Below are 22,169 nucleotides of genomic sequence, written 5' to 3'. Positions count from 1 at the left end.
TGTACTCATCATAACAAAATAATATTTTCATCATCCCCCAAAATTATCCCCCGTCAGTAGTCAACCCCAACTCCCACCCTCAGGCCTTGTCAATCATTGAACCTTTTCTGCCCCTGAAATTTTCCCTTTTCCACAATGTCAGGTACATGGAACGATACAGTACATACTCTTTTGAGTCAGCTTCTTTCACTTGCAAAATGCATTTAAGATTGATCCATGTTTTTGTGTTTATCAGTAGTCATGTATTTGTATTGCTGAGGGATATTGCATGGATATAACACAGTTTTGTATATACATTTGCCAGTTGAAAGACTGGGTTGTTTCCAGTTTGGGGTGATAATGAATAAAGCTAATGGAAGTATTTGTGAATCAGTTCTCATGTGAAAATAGGTTGCATTTCACTTGAGTAAATATCTAAGACCTTTTATTGCTGGGTCATATGCTAAGCATATATTTAACTTTACAGGAAACTTCCAAACTCTTTGCCTAAGTGGTCATATCATTTTGCATTCCTAGCAGCGAAGTGTGAAAGTTCCACATTTAGGACTGTAGTTTAATCCTGGCTGTTCCAATAGATATGTAGCAGTAGTTCACTGAGGTCCTAATTTGTATTTCTTTAATCAATGCAATCGATTAAGAATTCATGCAAATGTAATAAATATTAAAGATTGGTTAAAGCTGGGTGGTAGACACAATGATGTCTTTTTTTCCCCCTTTGTTTTTCTGCTTTAGATATTTTCATAGTAAAGTATCTTTAAATAGCCCCTAAATCTTCCTTTATAATTCCTTAAAGGGGCCAAAACAAAATTATTTAGCTTCAGTACCAATACATATCTTGAAAAGATCATCCTTTTTTCAATTAACAGTCTGCAAATAGTTTTTTTGGGGAAGGTAATGGTAATCTAAAGAGTTGATTTTATGAAATTCTGGCCCACAAAATTTTCAATTTTTTTTAAGCCTTGACAAATTTTTAGTACTAAAACGTCCTAAAATGGAATCTAATCTTTCTTAACTAGTGTAGTATATGATGATGTTACTGTGGAAACTTGGTCTTCTGCTGTATTTTTTTACTTTTATTATTTTTTCCATAACACTTATTATTTAGGCAATCCAAAGTCCTATGTAATGACATGGAGACAAAGTATGCAAGTGTTACATTCTGTATAAACCAAAATTATTCTCTGTCCTTATCAGTATCACTCTTAGAGTTGTACTTCTCTTAAATCCTATACATACTGCTTACAGAAGACTATGATGTAAATAAAACTTATTTCATAAGAAAATAAACTCTATTCCCGAACTACAATAAGTATTTTCTGCTCTAATTATACTCCATCTTTGCACCGGCTCTCCAAGTACCTGATGAAACATTTATTCTGAAAAACAAAACATGAAATCAGCTTGCCTGCTTAAAAGTGAGGCATTTCTGTCCTTCCTCAATAATAAAACTGGCAAAGGCCCATGGGATAAATTCTCACCACTTGTTCTGGACCTTCCCATACAGATTTCTACTTCTCCTACCTTTCCTCCAATAGAAGAAAAATGACAAGGAATGTTTATGTAAAACACACTGTAAAATTCCCAATTTGAGTATACAGGGAAATGGTGCTACTGTCAAGATCATTAAAGCCCCTGCGTGCCATGCAAAGAAAGCTGGGCTTTATTCTAAGGCAATGAAGCCACTGAAGCAATCACACGCAAGAGAATGAGCTGATCCAATTTGTATTTTAAAATGATAATTCAGGTACCAGCACAGACTAAATAAGAAATGAAAGAAAAGCGATCCGTGGGAGGGTACTGCAGTAACTCGGGCAGGAGCTAAGCAGGGCCGAAGATCTACAACTTCAAAATAAAAACTGAGTGATTTTTTTTTTCTTAGGGCCTAAAAAGAAGAAATGATAACTAGGGCCTAAACTGAGCAATGATAATAAAGATGAAGGGAATGTGAGTATTAAAAATACTGCTTTTAATATGATTTATTAAAAACTAGTATGTTGTTCTTTGTCAACCAAGCTGAAGGATTTAGTATAAATGGCTGTATTAGATAGCAAATGGCCAAATTTAATTCTGGTGAATATTTATTTTTCTATTTAAAAATTCTCCACATGAGCTTGCAGCAATTAAAATATTTCTCCATAATACCTCCCCTCATAATGGTTTTCCGTTGTGCCAAACAACAGGAATCAGAGCAACTGAATTGACTTAGAAGTGCTGACACCTTCACAGGTGTTGCGTGCGAGTGCCCGTGTCCTCACCACCAGCTAGGGAGCTGCAGCTACTCAGCAGACCGGGTTGGAACAGCAGTGACAGAGGGCAGACTTTAGCTGAGTGCCATTTTGAAAAGAAGTTGACAGTTAAAGACCAACAAAAAAGGATGGAATCCCAAACGAGAACCAAGAGGTGAGCTAACGCCGCAGGCTTGAAGTTCACAGCGTTTACTGTCCGTTTTAATGTCTCTGTGGATTTCATGGAATACCCATCCCCAAAACAACCGGCACGAAACAGTGACCTTTGATCGCTTTAATAACTCCTGTCAGCTTTTATAAACACATACGACAAGGCAAGTCTATTTCTGATCTTTCACTGTATCAGAGAATACAGGTGATGCCAACTGAAACAGTCTATGTCCATCAGTATGACCATTTAATATGATTTGTTCTTTATTTCATTCTGGTTTCACACCTTTATTTGGCCATATTTGTTAACATGAAAGAAAAAACACTGTGTTATGAAATCTTCTGTTTCCTCAGTTACAAATGTTAAGCAAAGGGGAAACTCATTTATTCTTCCTTGACTATTTACAGTTCAAATACTGCTATTTCTACTCCCTGTTCCCACCACTAGTAACTGCTGAAGTTAGGAAATCTCATAACAACTTGCCACCTCACCAGGCTCAGGCAGGGCGACCTACTTAGCAGCTTAGTCTACTATTTTTTGTCTGATTGTTGTGATAGGAAGAAATAAAACCTTCATCCCAAAAGACTTAAAAAAAAATCTTAAAATCACAAATTTAGTGTTTGATAGATCCTCCAAATACCTAGAGCGAACAGGATGGGGGAACAAATGAGCCTGGGCAGTGGATATATATACTGATAAAGAAACTTGATAAGAGAAAGTCATGTCAAGGACTTGTGTACCCAGTACTGTCATAGATACCTAAGAAAGACTCACAAAGCAAACTGGAAAAAAAAAGCAGTGACATTCATAACACCTTATGGTTTTGTGTGCTCCACACATCCTTAATAAAGTACATCAGACGCAGTATTTCCAAACCAAACGATAGTTCAAGGGGTAGGAAAAAATTAAGTTAATGTTTTTATAAGCCATATATAATTTGGCAACATATTTTGTTACATGAAACAAGGGAGTTTTCAGAACTAACAAAGAAATATATTTACCATTGCATAATATCCTAGGGAATTCAGAAAATATTTATTGTTCGCAGCAGACCTGTGAGAATGTATGCTGCTCTGTATTTCTATGGTTTATTTTTGGCTCTCTTCCGTTTCCTATGTCCATACAATTGTTTCTCTCCACCTCCGTTCTTGGTTCTCCCTGTCTCTGCACACTAACAACAAAATTAAGATGTTACCACTTATATCACATTTTATAGTTTGCAAATCTGTGTTATATGCAGCAGAACAGATATTATTTCCATCTTACTACTGAGCACACTAAAGGTGAGGAGAGTTGAATATTTTACCTAAAGTCAAGTTTCATGGTACACGTGGAAGTTCAAGAACTGTTACGTTAACTCGTAAAATGGTACTAGCAGGCAAAATAAGGAATAGTAGTGATGGGCGATAATCTACGAATAAAGTGAATATCCATGAGTCCACACGGATATAATCACGTAAATGAATAAACAAGGAAAAAGGGACAGCCTTTTGTTACAGATTTCCAGTTAATAAATGTAGAAATAATCATAGAAATAGAAAATCACCATTTTGCAAACACCAGAGCAATAACTGTAACAGGTAAGAATCATCAACAGATGCTAAAATGAGTGGGTAAGAGTGTAGTGAGAAACAGGAAACTTGCATGCCTCAGAATATCTCCCCATAAGATACTTACAAATTACAAGGGGAAAAATAGTAATTTCATTATGGAGAAAGCTGGCAGATACCCCCTTAAGTGACCAAGGTTATCTTACTAATAATTAGACATATCAACATCATATCCCTCCTGAGATGAATTGAGAAAGGCTGAACATCTGTCTTTCAGAGACATTCTGCAAAATCACTACCCAGTACTCTTAAAGTGATTGCAGGAGCTCAAGGACACATGACAACTATCCCGGCAATGTGGGATCCAAGGCTGGATCCTGGGCCAGCAAAAAACAGTGGGACAACTGGTGAAATGAGACTAAGGTATGCAGATTACTTAATAGTATGGTTTTCAGGTAGACTTCCTGGTTTTTGATCATTCTTCTGTGCTATCGGGAACATTTGGGGGTGCTGGGTAAAGAGTATATGGGAATTCTTGTACTGTTTCTGCAACTTTTTTGTAAATCCAAAATTATTTCCAAATACCAAGTTATTTAAAAACGTCATGGTACTGGTACTTATAATGTAAACCACATCTTTTAGAAATGCATTTTCTTTGTTTCAAGTGTATAAATTCTATTCCTTCAATAAGTTCCACTAACAGATAAAACATGCACAAGTATTAAATTACTTTAAAGGTTTGAAAGGAAAGTAATAACAGTCAAAGTAAAATTCTCTCATTTCTGCTTTGTTAATGATGGACATAAAAATGTCAGTTTTTCGCAATATCTAAGAAACCATGACTAGGATACGAGAGCCAAGATGGCGGCACGAGTAGAGCAGTAGAAATCTCCTCCAAAAACCACATATATTTTTGAAAATACAACAAATACAACTCTCCCTAAAAGAAAGACCAGAAGACACAGGACAACAGCCAGACCACATCCACACCTGCGAGAACCCAGCGCCTCGCGAAGGGGGTAAGATACAAGCCCCGGCCCGGCGGGTCCCGAGCGCCCCTCCCCGCCCCCCCATCCCTGGGCGGGAGGAGAGGAGTCAGAGTGGGGAGGGAGAGGGAGCCCAGGACTGCTGAACACCCAGCCCCAGCCATCCGGACCAGAGCACAGACACAGTGCATGCACGGGGCCCTGGATACTAGGGAAGCAGAACAGTAAGACCTGTGAGCGGGTCCCTGCAGCTGGCGCCCTGGGGACAAAGAAAAGCGAGTGCTTTTTGAAAGTCTTAAAGGGACAGGGACCCCACAGCTGGACAGAAGCACCTCAGGACACTTAGCCCAGCAGCTGGGAATCCCGGGGAACTCTGGGCACCCTAACCCCCTGGACAGCAGGGCAGCTCGGAGGCCCCTCATGGAGATAAACAGCCTGCCGGCCGCTCCCCCTCCAACACGGCTCCGCCATATCGGAGCAGCAGCCTGAGGCAGGCCACGCCCACAGCAACTGCGGAGATAAACTCCATAGCAGCCGGGCAGGAATCAGAGGCCCCATCTGCATGCAGCTGCCAAGCACAAGCCGCTAGAGGTCGCTGTTCTCCCAGGAGAGGAAGGCCACAAACCAACAAGAAGGGACGTTCTCCCAGCTGCCACTCACCCCAGCTCTGCAGACTATCTATATCGCCATGAAAAGGTAGAATCTAAGACAGACAAAAATCACAGAGACAACACCTGAGAAGGAGATAGACCTAACCAGTTCTCCTGAAGAATTCAAAATAAAAATCATAAACATGCTGACGGAGATGCAGAGAAATATGCAAGAGCTAAGGGACAACATCTGGAGGGACATTACAGAAGTGAAACAATCTCTGGAAGCATTTATAAGCAGAATGGATAAGATGCAAGAGGCCATTGATGGAATAGAAACCAGAGAACAGGCACGCATAGAAGCTGATGCAGAGAGAGATAAAAGGATCTCCAGGAATGAAACAATATTAAGAGAACTGTGTGACCAATCCAAAAGGAACAATATCCACATTATGGGGATACCAGAAGAAGAGAGAGAAAAAGGGATAGAAAGTGTCCTTGAAGAAATAATTGCTGAGAACTTCCCCAAACTGGGGGAGGAAATAGTTGCTCAGACTACGGAAGTACACAGAACTCCCAACAGAAAGGACCCAAAAAGGACAACACCAAGACACATAATAATTAAAATGGCAAAGATCAAGGACAAGGACAGAGTATTAAAGGCAGTGAGAGAGAGAGAAAAGGTCACCTACAAAGGAAAACCCATCAGACTATCATCAGACTTCTCAACAGAAACCTTAGAGGCCAGAAGAGAATGGCATGATATATTTAATGCAATGAAACAGAAGAGCCTTGACCTTGAACCAAGGATACTGTACCCAGCACGATTATCATTTAAATACGATGGAGGGATTAAACAATTCCCAGACAAGCAAAAGCTGAGGGAATTTGCCTCCCACAAACCACCTCTACAGGCTATTTTAGAGGGACTGCTCTAGATGGGAGCACTCCTAAAAAGAGCACAGAAAAAAATACCCAACATATGAAGAATGGAGGAGGAGGAATAAAAAGGGAGAGAAATAATTACCAGACTGCATTTATAATAGCTCAATAAGTGAGTTAAGTTAGACAGTAAGGTAGTAAAGAAGCTAACCTTGAACCTTTGGTAACCACGAATGTAAAGCCTGCAATGGCAATAAGTACATATCTCTCAATAATCACCCTAAATGCAAATGGACTGAATGCACCAATCAAAAGACACAGAGTAATAGAATGGATAAAAAAGCAAGACCCATCTATATGCTGCTTACAAGAGACTCACCTCAAACCCAAAGACATGCACAGATCAAAAGTCAAGGGACGGAAAAAGATATTTCATGCAAACAATAGGGAGAAAACAGCAGGTGTTGCAATACTAGTATCAGACAAAATAGACTTCAAAACAAAGTAACAAGGGACAAAGAAGGACATTACATAATGATAAAGGGCTCAGTCCAACAAGAGGATATAACAATTATAAACATATATGCACCCAATACAGGAGCACCAATATATGTGAAACAAATACTAACAGAATTAAAGGAGGAAATAGAATGCAATGCATTCATTTTGGGAGACTTTAACACACCACTCACTCCAAAGGACAGATCGCCAGACAGAAAATAAGTAAGGACACAGAGGCACTGAACAACACACTAGAACAGATGGACCTAACAGACATCTACAGAACTCTACACCCAAAAGCAACAGGATACACATTCTTCTCAAGTGCACATGGAACATTCTCCAGAATAGACCACATACTAGGCCACGAAAAGAGCCTCAGTAAATTCCAAAAGATTGAAATCCTACCAACCAACTTTTCAGACCACAAAGGTATAAAACTAGAAATAAATTGTACAAAGAAAGCAAAAAGGCCAACAAACACATGGAGGCTTAACAACATGCTACTAAATAATCAAAGGATCAACAACCAAATTAAAATGGAGATCCAGCAATACATGGAAACAAATGACCAACAACAACACAAAGCCCCAACTTCTGTGGGACACAGCAAAAGCAGTCTTAAGAGGAAAGTATATAGCAATCCAGGCATATATAAAGAAGGAAGAACAATCCCAAATGAATAGTCTAATGTCACAATTATCGAAATTGGAAAAAGAAGAACAAATGAGGCCTAAGGTCAGCAGAAGGAGGGACATAATAAAGAACAGAAGAAATAAATAAAATTGAGAAAAATAAAACAATAGAAAAAAATCAATGAACCCAAGAGCTGGTTCTTCAAGAAAATAAACAAAATAGATAAGTCTCTAGCCAGACTTATTTAGAGAAAAAGAGAGTTAACACACATCAACAGTATCAGAAATGAGAAAGGAAAAATCATGATGAACCCCACAGAAATACAAAGAATTATTAGAGAATACTATGAAAACCTTTGTGCTAACAAGCTGGAAAACCTAGGAGAAATGGACAATGTCCTAGAAAAATACAACCTTTCAAGACTGACCCAGAAAGAAACAGAAAATCTAAACAGACCAATTACCAGCAATGAAATTGAAGCGGTAATCAAAAAACTACCCAAGAACAAGTACCAAATGATTTCACTCACATGTGGAGTATAAGAACAAAGAAAAAACTGAAGGCAGAACCCAAGAATGGACTAATAGTTGTTACCAAAGGGAAAGGGACTGAGGAGGCTGGGTGGGAAGGGAGGGATAAGGGCAGAAAAAAGAAAGGGGGCCTTACAATTAACATGTATAGTGTGGGGGGGCACGGGGAGGGCTGTGCAACACAGAGAAGACAAGTAGTGATTTTACAGCATCTTACTATGCTGAGGAACAGTGACTGTGAAGGGATATGGGGTGGGGGGACTTGGTGAAGGGGGGAGTCTAGTAAACATAATGTTCTTCATGTAATTGTAGATTAATGATACCAAAATAAAAAAAATGAGAAAAAAATGTCAATTTTTCTCTAACAACAATAAAATATTTACTGTTTTTTTTGGTATCATTTGTTTTCTTTATATGGCTGAATAATATTCCATTGTGTATATGTACCACATCTTCTTTATCTATTCATGTATTGATGGACACTTATGTTGCTTCCATGTCTTGGCTATTGGAAATAATGTGACAACATAGGTGTGTGTATATCTTTTTGAATCAGAGTTTTTGTTTTCTTTGCATAAATTCCTAGAAGTGGAATTACTGGGTCATATGGTATTTTTATTTTTAGTTTTTTGAGGAACATCCATATTATTTTCCACAGTGGTTGAAGTAATTTACACTCCCAACAACAGTGTAGGGGGGTTCCCCTTTCTCCGCATCCTCGCCAACATTTGTTGTTCCTTCTCTTCTGGATGTTGGCCATCGTAACTGGTGTGAGGTGATATCTAATTGTGGTTCTAATTTGCATTTCTCTTATGATTAGTGATGTGGAGCATCTTTTCCTGTGCAAGTTGGCCATCTGAATTTCTTCTTTGGAGAAGTGTCTGTTCAGACTCTTTCCCCATTTTTTAATTGGATTATTTGCTTTTTGGGTGTTGAGGCATGTGAATTCTTTATATATTTTGTATGTTAACCCCTCATTGGATGTGTCACTTATGAATATATTCTCCCATACTGTAGGATGCCTTTTTATTCTACTGATGGTGTCCTTTACTGTACAGATGCTTTTTAGTTTGATGTGGTCCCATTTGTTCATTTTTGCTTTTGTCTCCCTTGCTCAAGGAGAAGTGTTCACATAAAAGTTGCTCATGTTTATATTCAAGCGGCTTTTGCCTGTGTTTTCTTCTAAGAATTTTATGGTTTCATAACTGACATTCAGGTCCTTGACCCGTTTCGAGTTTACTTTTGTGAGTGGGGTTAGACAGTAATCCAGTTTCATTCTCTTACAGATAGCTGTTCAGTTTTGCCAACACCAGCTGTTGAAGAGGTTGTCATTTCCCCATTGTATATTCATGGCTCCTTTATCATATATTAATTGGCTGTATATGTGTGAGGTTATATCTGGGCTCTGTGTTCTGCTCCATTGGTCTATGGGTCTGTTCTTCTGCCAGTATCAAATTGTTTTGATTACTGTGGCTTTGTAGTAGAAGTTGAAGTTGGGAAGCATAACCCTCCCAGCTTTATTCTTCCTTCTCAGGATTGCTTTGGCTATTTGGGGTCATTTGTTTTTCCGTATGAATTTTATAAGTATTTGTTCTAGTTTGCTGAAGAATGCTGTTGCTATTTTCATATGGATTGCATTGAATCTGTAGATTGCTTTAGGCAGAATGGCCATTTTGACCATATTAATTCTTCCTATCCGAGAGCATTGGATGTATTTCCATTTATTGGTATCTTCTTTAATTTCTCTCAGGAGTGTCTTATAGTTTTCAGGGTATAGGTCTTTCATCTCCTGGTTAGGTTTATTCCTAGGTATTTTATTCTTTTAGATGGAATTGTAAATGGAATTGTTTTCCTGATTTCTCTTTCTGCTAGATCATAGTGTATAGGAATGCAACAGATTTCTGTGTATTAATTTTGGATCCTGCAACTCTGCTGAATTCCAACATTAGTTCTAGTAGTTTTGGAGTGGAGTCTCTAGGGTTTTTTATGTACAGTATCATGTCATCTGTTTGTAGTGACAGTTTAACTTCTTTCTTACCAATCTGGATGCCTTTTATTTCTTTATATGTTGTCTGATTGCTATGGCTATGACTTGCAGTACTATGTTGAATAAGAGTGGGGAGAGTGGGCATCCTTGTCTTGTTCCCGATCTTAAAGAAGAAGCTTTCAGCTTTTCTCTGTTAAGTATGATGTTACCTGTGGGTTTGTCATATGTGGCCTTTATTATGTTGAGGAACTTGCCCTCTATACCCTTTCTGTTGAGAGTTTTTATCATGAATGGATGCTGGATTCTGTCAAATACTTTTTCAGCATCTACTGAGATGATCATGTGGTTTTTGCCCTTCTTGTTGATGTGGTGGATGATGTGGTAGACTATTATACAGACACCAGAATACCTAGAATTATATAAACTGACAAAACAATGCTTTAGTGAGAAAACTGCTGGTGGAAAAGCAAAATCATACAACCGTTTTGAAAAATAGTACAGCAGTTTTTTATAATGTTAAATACTAACTTACCAGGCAACCAGCAGTTCCACTTCTTGGTATTACCCAAAAGAAATTAAAAAAACATGTCTAAACTCATACACCTCAACACCCAAAAAGCAAATAACCCAATTAAAAAATGGGGAAAGAGTTTGAACAGACACTTCTACAAAGAAGAAATTCAGATAGCCAACAGGGCACATAAAAAGATGCTCCACATCACTAAATTATCAGGGAAATGCAAATTAAAACCACAATGAGATATCACCTCACACCAGTTAGGATGACCAACATAAAAAAGACTAGGAACAACAAGTGCTGGCAAGGATGCAGAGGAAGGGGAACCCTCCGACACTGCTTGGTGGGAATGTAAAATAGTTCAACCATTGTGGAAAGCAGTGTGGAGGTTCTTCAAAAACTAAAAGTAGAAATACAATTTAACCCAAGAATTCCACTCCTAGGAATTTACCCTATGAATGTAGGATCCCAGTTTCAAAAAGACATATGCACCCCTATGTTTATTGCAGCACTATTTACAATAGCCAAGATATGGAAGCAATGTAAGTGTCCATCAATACATGAATGGATAAAGAAGATGTGGTACATATACACAATGGAATATTATTCAGCCATAAAAAGAAAACAAATCCCAGCATTTGCAACAACATGGATGGAGCTAAAGGATAGTATGCTCAGGAAAATAAGCCAGATGGAGAAAGACAAGTACCAGATGATTTCACTCATCTGTGGAGAATAAGAACAAAGCAAAAACTGAAGCAACAAAACAGCAGCAGAATCACAGAACCCAAGAATGGACTAACAGTTACCAAAGGGAAAGGGATGGGGGAGGGTGGGTAGGAAGGATGGGAGAAGGAGAATAAGGGGCATTATGATTAGCACACATAATGTGGGGGGGGCGCACAGGGGAGACAAGTAGTGACTCTATAGCATCTTACTAGGCTGATGGACAGTGACTGCAATGGGGTATATGGTGAGGACTTATAATGGGGGGAATCTAGTAATCACAATGTTGCTCATGTGACTGTATATTACTGATACCAAAAAAACACACACATGTCTACACAAGACTTGTATATAAATATTCATGGCAGCTTTATTCATAATTTTTCCAAACTGGAAATAATCCAAATATCCATCAACAGGTGAAAAAACAAATTGTGGTATATCCACAAAATGAAATTCTGATCAGCACTAAAAGAGGACATGATACATAGAATAACCTAGACAACTCTCATAAATATTACGCTCTGTAAAGAAGCCAGACACAAAAGAGTGCATACTGTGTAACTCCATTTAGTCAATTGTTAGCAAAGACAAAACAAATCTATAGTGACAGAGTGTGGGGCAGAATGACAGAAAGTGATTCCCTGGGGATGGAGGTGGAATGGGAATTAAAGGTACTGTGGGGATAAGAGAAATGTTCCATTTCATGATAGTAATAGCAGTTTATACAGTTGTATACATTTATAAAACCCAGTTAGCTCAGTGAGTACATTTTATTGTATATAAGTGATACTCCAATAAAACTCATTTTCAAGAAAGCCAAGGACAAATCAAGAAAAATATTTCAACATACATTCGAAGATTTACTATTTCTTATTTGAGAGATAAAGCCAATAAGACCAACAACAGAAGTCCAGTATCGCAACAGATAATGTGAAGGACACTGGGTATGCAGAATGCTAAAAAGCTTGCAGAAAAACCTGAATATTGACAGCTTTTGATCTTAGAAAAAGATGCAGATGTAAATCCAATGCTTGTAAACATTCCCTTAACCAGAAGATAACCTATAAATTTTTCTGGAATGGTAACATAGGTCCCCAAGTATAAGAGGGCTATGGCTTACAAAGATGAGTTTTGAAAAAAACAGTATCAAACAGTGGAGTTACAGAAAGCTCTATCAAGATTCATTGTCTCTATTGCAGCCATGTGTGATCACCTCACTTCTAATAAGATTCTAATCCCTTTGCCAATTAAGCGAGGAACTCCACCATGTATGAGTGGGCTTTCTCATTCCACCTGAAATGCATCAGTTGGTGTCAGAAGTGAAATTGGCACAGACCACCCTTATTAAATGGCTTTAAAAAGTGAGCGAGGGGGAGGAGCCAAGATGGTGGCGTGAGTAGGACAGTGGAAATCTCCTCCCAAAAACATACATATTTTTGAAAATACAACAAATACAACTATTCCTAAAAGAGAGACCAGAAGATACAGAACAACACCCAGGGTACATCTACACTTGTGAGAACCCAGCGCCTCACAAAGGGGGTAAGATACAAGCCGTGGCCTGGCAGGAACTGAGTGACACCCCTATCCCAGCTCCCCAGCGGGGAGGGAGAGGGAGCCCAGGACAGCTGAATACCCAGCTCTAGCCATCTGCACCAGGAGCACAGACACACAGTGCGTGGTGTGCTGGATACTAGGAAAACGGAATAGTAAAACCTGCGAGCGGGTCCCCGCAGCTGGTGCCCCTGGGACAAAAGAAAAGCAAGTACACTTTGAAAGTCTTAAAGGGACAGGGCCCTCACAGCTGGATGGAAGCGACCCAGTGCACTAAGCCTAGCAGCTGGGAATACCAGGGAACTCCGGGTACACTAACACCCTGGGCAGCAGTGCACTTGGAGGCCCCTCATGACGATAAACAGCCTCCTGCCCGTTCCCCTTCCGGTGCGGCCCCACCATAGCAGAGTAACAGCCTGAAAGTAGCCATGCCCACAGCAACTGTGCAGAGCTCCAAAGCAGCCTGGGCAAGAATCAGAGACTTGGTCTGCGCACAACTGCCCAACACAAGCCGCTAGGGGTCACCGTTCTCCCAGGAGAGGAACGCGAGGAGCAATCAGGAAGGGATTTTGTTCTCCCAGCTGACAATTATGCCATCTGCCCATTGCCATGAAAAGCAGCAGACCAGAATCACACAGACATCCCTTGATAGGGAACCTGGGAAGACAGACCTAACCAAACTTCCTGAAAAAGAATTCAAAATAAAGGTCATAACCATGCTGATGGACGTGCAGAGAAATATGCAAGAGTTAAGGAAGGAGAATACAGTAATAAAACAATCACTGGAAGGATTTAAAAGCAGAATGGAAGAGATGCAAGAGGCCACTGATGGAATAGAAACCAGAGAACAGGAACACAGAGAAGACAACGCAGAGAGAGATAAAAGGATCTCCAGGAGTGAAAGAATATTGAGAGAACTGTGTGACCAATTGAAATGGAACAATATACACATTATAGGGGTACCAGAAGAAGAAAAGAGAGAGAAAAAGGGATAGAAAGTGTCTTTGAAGAAATAATTGCTGAAAACTTCCCCAAACTGGGGGAAGAAATAGCCTCTCAGACCACAGAAGCACAAAGAACTCCCAACAGAAGGGACCCAAGGAGGACAACACCAAGACACATAATAATTAAAACGGCAAAGATTAAAGACAAGGACAGAGTATTAAAGGCAGCCAGAGAGAGACAAAAGGTCACCTACAAAGGAAAACCCATCAGGGTATCATCAGACTTCTCAACAGAAACCTTACAGGCCAGAAGAGAATGGCATGATATATTTAATGCAATGAAACAGAAGGGCCTTGAACCAAGGATATTAAATCTAGCACAAATAGCATTTAAATATGAAGGAGGGATTAAACAATTCCCAGACAAGCAAAAGTTGAGGGAATTTGCCTCCCACAAACCACCTCTACAGGGTATTTTAGAGGGACTGCTCTAGATGGAAGCACTCCAAAGGCTAAACAGATTTCACCAGACAAAATAAAATCACAGCCAAGAAAGCAGACCAACCAAATACTAACTAAAGGCAAAAAATAAAATCAACTATGCACAAAAACAGTCAAAGGAAACACAAAAAAGAGCACACACACACACACACACACACACAAAAACACCTAACATACAAAGAACGGAGGAGGAGGTATAAGAAGGGAGAGAAATAAAGAATCATCAGACCGTGTTTATAATAGCTCAATACACGAGTTAAGTTAGACAGTAAGATAGTAAAGAAGCTAACCTTGAACCTTTGGTAACCACGAACATAAAGCCTGCAATGGCAATAAGTATATATCTTTCAATAATCACCCTAAATGTAAATGGACTGAATGCACCAAACAAAAGACACAGAGTAATAGAATGGATAAAAAAGCAAGACCCATCTATATGCTGCTTACAAGAGACTCACCTCAAACCCAAAGACATGCACAGACTAAAAGTCAAGGGATGGAAAAAAAGATATTTCATGCAAACAACAGGGAGAAAAAAGGAGGTGTTGCAATACTAGTATCATACTAAATAGACTTCAAAACAAAGAAAGTCACAAGAGATAAAGAAGGACATTATAGAATGATAAAGGGATGAATCCAACAAGAGGATATAACCATTATAAATATGTATGTACTCAATACAGGAGCACCAACATATATGAAACAAATACTAACAGAATTAAAGGAGAAAATAGAATGCAATGCATTTATTTTAGGAGACTTCAACACACCACTCACTCTAAAGGACAGATCTACCAGACAGAAAATAAGTAAGGACACAGAGGCACTGAAAAACAAACTAGAACAGATGGACCTAATAGACATCTACAGAACTCTACACCCAAAAGCAACAGGTTACACATTCTTCTCAAGTGCACACGGAACATTCTCCAGAATAGACCACATACTAGGCCACAAAAAGAGGCTCAGTAAATTAAAAAAGATTGAAATTCTACCAACCAACTTCTCAGACCACAAAGGTATAAAACTAGAAATAAATTGTAAAAAGAAAGCAAAAAGGCTCATAAACACATGGGGGCTTAGCAACATGCTCCTAAATAATAAATGGATCAATGACCAAATCAAAATAGAGATCAAACAATATATGGAAACAAATCACAACAACAACACAAAGCCCCAACTTCTGTGGGACGCAGTGAAAGCAGTCTTAAGAGGAAAGTATATAGCAATCCAGGCATATTTAAAGGAAGAACAATCCCAAATGAATAGTCTAAAAACACAATTATTGAAACTGGAAAAAGAAGAACAAATGAGGTCTGAAGTCAGCAGAAGGAGGGACATAATAAAGATCAGAGAAGAAATAAATAAAATTGAGAAGAATAAAACAATAGAAAAAATCAATGAAACCAAGAACTGGTTCTTTGAGAAAATAAACAAAACAGATATACCCCTAGCCAGATTTATAAAAAGAAAAAGAGTATCTACACACATCAACAGAATCAGAAATGAGAAAGGAAAAATCACAACGGACCCCACAGAAATACAAAGACTTATTAGAGAATACTACAAAAAGCTATATGCTAAGAAGCAGGAAAACCTAGAAGAAATGAACAACTTCCTAGAAAAATAAAACCTTCCAAGACTGACCCAGAAAGAAACAGAAAATCTAAATAGACCAATTACCAGCAACGAAATTGAAGTGGTAATCAAAAAACTACCCAAGAGCAAAACTCCCGGGCCAGATGGATTTACTGCAGAGTTTTATCAGACATACAGAGAAGACATAATACCGATTCTCCTTAATGCTTTCCAAAAAATAGAAGAAGAGGGAATACTTCTAGACTCATTCTATGAAGCCAGCATCACCCTAATACCAAAACCAGGCAAAGACCTCACCAGAAAAGAAAATTACAGACCAATATCCCTGATGAACATAGATGCAAAAATACTCAACAAAATCTTAGCAAACCGAATTCGAAAATACATCAAGAGGATCGTACACCATGACCAAGTGGGATTCATATCAGGAATGCAAGGATGGTACAACATTTGAAAATCCACTGACATCATCCACCACATAAACAAAAAGAAGGACAAAGATTACATGATCATCTCCATAGACACTGAAAAAGCATTCAACAAAATTCAACATCCATTCATGATAAAACTCTCAGCAAAATGAGCATAGAGAGCAAGCACCTCAGCATAATAAAGGCCATATATGAAAAACCCACAGCCAACATCATACTGAACGGCGAGAAGCTGAAAGCATTTCCTCTAAGATCAGGAACAAGACAAGGATGCCCACTCTCCCCACTGTTATTCAACATAGTACTGGAGGTCCTAGCCACGGCAATTAGACAAAACAAAGAAATACAAGGACTCCAGATCGGTAAAGAAGAAGTCAAACTGTCACTATATGTAGATGACATGATACTGTATATAAAAAACCCTAAGGACTCCACTCCAAAACTACTAGAACTGATATTGGAATTCAGCAAAGTTGCAGGATACAAAATTAACACACAGAAATCTATGGCTTTCCTATACACTAACAATGAACTAATAGAAAGAGAAATCAGGAAAACAATTCCATTCACAATTGCATCAAAAAGAATAAAATACCTAGGAATAAACCTAACGAAGGAAGTGAAAGACCTATACCCCGAAAACTACAAGACACTCTTAAGAGAAATTAAAGAGGACACTAACAAATGGAAACTCACCCCATGCTCTTGGCTAGGAAGAATTAATATCGTCAAAATGGCATTCCTTCCCAAAGCAATATACAGATTTAATGCAATCCCTATCAAATTACCAACAGCATTCTTCAACAAATGGAACAAACAGTTCTAAAATTCATATGGGAACACCAAAGACCCCGAATAGCCAAGGCAATCCTGAGAAGGAAGAATAAAGTGGGGGGGGATCTCGCTCCTCAACTTCAAGCTCTACTACAAAGCCACAGTATTCAAGACAATTTGGTACTGGCACAAGAACAGAGCCACAGACCAGTGGAACAGAACAGAGTCTCCAAACATTATCCCAAACATATATGGTCAATTAATATATGATAAAGGAGCCATGGACATACAATGGGGAAATGACAGCCTCTTCAACAGCTGGTGTTGGCAGCTGGTGTAAGAGAATGAAACTGGATTACTGTCTAACCCCATACACAAAAGTAAATTCAAAATGGATCAAAGACCTGAATGTAAGCCATGAAACCATAAATCTCTTAGTAAAAAACATAGGCAAAAATCTCTTGGACATAAACATGAATGACTTCTTCATAAACATATCTCCCCAGGCAAGGGAAACAAAAGCAAAAATAAACAAATGGGACTATATCAAGCTGAAAAGCTTCTGTACAGCAAAGGACACCATCAATAGAACAAAAAGGCATCCTACAGTATGGGAGAATACATTCATAAATGACAGATCCGATAAAGGGTTGACATCCAAAATATATAAGGAGCTCACGCACCTCAACAAACAAAAAGCAAACAATCCAATTAAAAAATGGGCAGAGGAGCTGAACAGACAGTTCTCCAAAGAAGAAATTCAGATGGCCACCAGGCACATGAAAAGATGCTCCACATTGCTAGTCATCAGAGAAATGCAAATTAAAACCACAATGAGATATCAGCTCACACCAGTAAGGATGGCCACCATCCAAAAGACAAACAACAACAAATGTTGGCGAGGTTGTGGAGAAAGGGGAACCCTCCTACACTGCTGGTGGGAATGTAAATTAGTTCAACCATTGTGGAAGGCAGTATGGAGACTCCTCAAAATGCTCAAAATAGACATACCATTTTACCCAAGAATTCTACTTCTAGGAACTTACCCTTAGAATGCAGCACTCCAGTTTGAAAAAGACAGATGCACCCCTATGTTTATCGCAGCACTATTTACAATAGCCAAGAAATGGGAGCAACCTAAGTGTCCATCAGTAGATGAATGGATAAAGAAGATGTGGTACATATACACAATGGAATATTACTCAGCCATAAGAAGAAAACAAGTCCTACCATTTGCAACAACATGAATGGAGCTAGAGGGTATTATGCTCAGTGAAATAAGCCAGGCAGAGAAAGACAAGTACCAAATAATTTCACTCATATGTGGAGTATAAGAACAAAGAAAAACTGAAGGAACAAAACAGCAGCAGAATCACAGAACCCAAGAATGGACTCACAGTTACCAAAGGGAAAGGGACTGGGGAGGATGGGTGGGAAAGGAGGGATAAGGGCGGGGAAAAAGAAAGGGGGCATCACGACTAGCATGTATAATGTGTGTGTGGGGCCACAGGGAGGGCTGTGCAACACAGAGAAGATAAGTAGATAAGTCGTGACTCTACAGCGTCTTACTATGCTGATGGACAGTGACTGTATTGGGGTTTGGGGGGGACTTGGTGAAGGGGGGAGCCTAGTAAACATAATGTTCTTCATGTAATTGTAGAATAATGATACCAAAAACAAAAAACAAAAAAAACACATTATGCTAAGTGGAAGAAGCCAGACAGTGTATGATTTCACTTACATGAAATTCTAGAAAAGGCAAAATTATGGTAACAGAAAGCAGATCAGTGGTTTTGCCAGGTGCCAAGGGTAGGAAGAGGGAACTGACTGCAAAGGGGCAAATGGAAACTGTTGGGTCAACTGAAATGTTCCATATCATGGCTGTGGCGGTGGTTATACAACTATACACTTAACAAAACACAAATTAAACACTTAAAATTAGTGAAATTTTATGTAAGTTACACCCAAATTAAGATTTTTGGGAGTTTAAAGAAGATTTTTAAAAAATATTACTCAATATCTGTTATACGGACACAGGCAAAAGGTACCAAATCATTTGTACTTCTTAGTAGTGAGCACCTTGGAATCTGACAAACTTCATTTTGTAACTGCAATGCAAAAATCATTCCATGTATGTGAAACAAAGAAACCTCTACCAGTTTATAACAACATTTACTACTGGTACAAACAGATGGAGCACAGACAGAGCCCAGTGTGGCCCCCTATATCTAAAGAAGCCAAATGAGGTGACGTTAATGCCATCGTTCAGCCAAGAACCACAATACTGAAAGGGAGAACGAGCTGTGTGCTAGGCAACCCCAGCTCACCATCTGGAATGTTCTTCATTTGAAGCCAATGAAGAAATCTTATCTCTTTCAAGTGATACAAGCCCTAACAGTGGCAGATAAAGCGAAATGGTACAACTAATGCTGCAATGTTAAAAGTCACAGGAACACAAAGATGACCTTGCAGGTCGCCTCCCATTCAAGGATAAGGCTATATTCCACTAAGTGGGGAAATGAACTATCACAGTGTATAACTGTGGGATGCTGCCATTACGTTGCAATAGAATATGTAAGGGAGTCACCAAAAATTAATGTCTTTTAAATATATTTGACCAATTTTTAAATTGCTGTTTCTCCCCACTGGAATGATGACACCCCACAATGACAGGGACTCGTATTTTTCACTGCAATTCCCTAGCACCTAAAACAGTGCCTCATATATTTTTAATATTTGTTATGTGAATAAATTATGCCTATATAGATAGCAATACTTGTATGAGTTTATTATGGCCATGCAGGTATTATTCACAGGTAAATGCTATAACAACCTTCCCTTACATTTCCTTTCTTGAATAGTTTCTTTGACTGGAAATTAATAATTACCTTGTTTCTTCACTCATTTTGTTTCTCAATATCAAGTCAAATATAAACTTCCAAGCAAGGAAGTTGTTTTCTTCTTCATATGTTTCTTCACTACAAAAGTTTCCTACAATATGTGTATTTGTGTAATCAGAATAAAGAACAAAAGCCTCTTAAAAAACTGAGTTTTATAGAGGGCTGAATCAGTTGCAGCATGCTTCAAGTTTTCTTGTAGCGACTTCTTCAAATTCCTTCTATCTGTCCCTTTGTAAGTGTTCTTTACCCCAATTGGGAAAAACTCCACACATTTCTCTATAAATCTAGCCTATCTTCAACCCAATCTCCCCAATTACAAGTCCTTTATAATATTGATTAATCTCATTCCACTGATTCACTTCGACTCCCAATACAACCCTAACCCCCTTGAAAGCAGGCAATATTCAACATATTTTTGTATTTCCCACTGTTATAGAACATTTGATAAGTGCTCAGTTTGTAGAACCTGATGAATTTCAGTGACACTAAGGAAGCTTAAGAATATAAAAATTAATGTAAAGCTGCAAAGATAAATATATTTGCATATTAACATATGCATAAAACCTACCAGTAGGGTCTGTCCTTGGGAAATGAAGAAATGACCTGATATGACTATGGTGAGAACAAGATTTCCAGATTCTTCACTGGAGTCAAAAACCTCAAAAAGAAAGAGAAATAGGTATAGGACATTTCTGTAATACTAATAAACATATAATACGGATAATCAAACCACCTTTTCACACTGATCTTCCTACCCTGAATGTTCCCTTTCCTTCCACTTAATCTGTAATCATTCCCCTGTCCTTCCAAGTTTCTCCTCATACAGTGTCTAAAAGTCAGGCTTTAAAAAACTATAGAACTAAAACCAGTATTTTGAAGTAAAAAGAATACTAGATCAAGAATCAAAATATGTGGGGCTGAAGCCAACCATTTTTCTGTAATATTTTAATAAATAATTAATTATATGTGAGCCTCAGTTTCCTTTCTGGAAATGTGAAATGGGGATATTGTCTTACAGAGTTGTGAGACTTCACAGTCCAGTTTCTTCAGCCATATATAATCCATTCCTTGTAACCCCTAGAAACCTGGTGCTTTCCTCTGGGTGAAATTCAGTTTGTCAGTGCCACTCTTAACATATGGTGCCCAACACTGACCATAATACTCCTGCATGGTCTAATTGTCTCTCATTAATGCAGCCTACAATCACATTAACCTTTTGAGGGGTTAGTCCCATCGAAGAGTTATTTTATATCAATAAAACCTCCTGAAACTTCATCCCCTATGTTGGTCAATCATACTTTTTTACTTTCTTCATCTGAACCTTGCAGTTATCCCCATTATCTTTATCTTTTTAGATGTGGTCTATAGTTGTGGTAGGGAACTGAATTAAAGATGTCAGGGAGGATCTAACTGATAGGTATGTAAGAGTGGGATTTGGGTCTTAAGTGAGTACACTGTATCAGGTGGCTTTAATATCATAATAAATACGTAAGATAAACATCATTGTATAAATAATAAGATGAAATTATGGACACACCTTAATGCTCAAAGTTCAAAATAATTAACATATACCTAACTCAGTATATTTTTATAACGTTACTGCATTCTACTGAGAAGTAATATTCTTATAGTTTCATATGTGGGATTTGGAGCTTTAATGCTATATTTAATCTCAAGATTTCCTACTGAGTTTTCTCTAGTTCACTTTAAAATTCCAAACTTAAAAATCAAGTAACATTTCAGTTGTCAATCGGGGGTATGCTAAGCCCTGCACTGTTTCCCTCAGTGGTTGTTAGCCTGCCTCTTTCCCAGTATTAGGAACTCAGTTATTTGCACGACACTCTTCCCACAATAGTTAAGTGGATTATGTTCATGAAAACCTAAGACCACAAGGATATAGCTATGGAGTCAAGAATAGCATTCAAAACTAGAACCTGGTCAACAAATTCTTTGGGAGACAATACGTTAACATGGCAATTTAACATTTTTTAAAAAAAGAAATGTAACATCTACCCTGAAAAGTGTCCAACACTTAAAATGTACAGCTCAAAATATGGTGATAAAGGGAACACATAATCGCCACTCAGGTGAGGACACAGGATACTACCAGCCTTCTGGGAGTGAGCTAGTGCTGCCTACATTTACGACCTGCTCCCTTCTC

General features: G+C 38.5%; 1 protein-coding gene across 3 annotated transcripts in view; it reads right to left on the bottom strand.

The window, feature by feature from the left end:
- REC114 (REC114 meiotic recombination protein) overlaps positions 1–22,169 on the bottom strand; it is a 64,572-nt gene that overhangs the window by 30,774 nt on the left and 11,629 nt on the right. For 2 of the 3 annotated variants that reach the window (XM_073212156.1, XM_073212157.1), the window contains exon 2: positions 20,577–20,666. The exons of the other annotated variant lie outside the window; for it this stretch is intronic. In XM_073212156.1, coding sequence (XP_073068257.1) covers positions 20,577–20,666 — 90 coding nt within the window. The remainder of the gene's footprint in view (positions 1–20,576; positions 20,667–22,169) is intronic. 3 annotated transcript variants of the gene reach the window in all.

This window comes from Manis javanica, chromosome 8, assembly GCF_040802235.1.
Source record: "Manis javanica isolate MJ-LG chromosome 8, MJ_LKY, whole genome shotgun sequence".
Classification (NCBI taxonomy): domain Eukaryota; kingdom Metazoa; phylum Chordata; class Mammalia; order Pholidota; family Manidae; genus Manis; species Manis javanica.
Note: the sequence above shows the minus strand (reverse complement) of the source record. Positions and strands in the feature narration are given on the sequence as shown.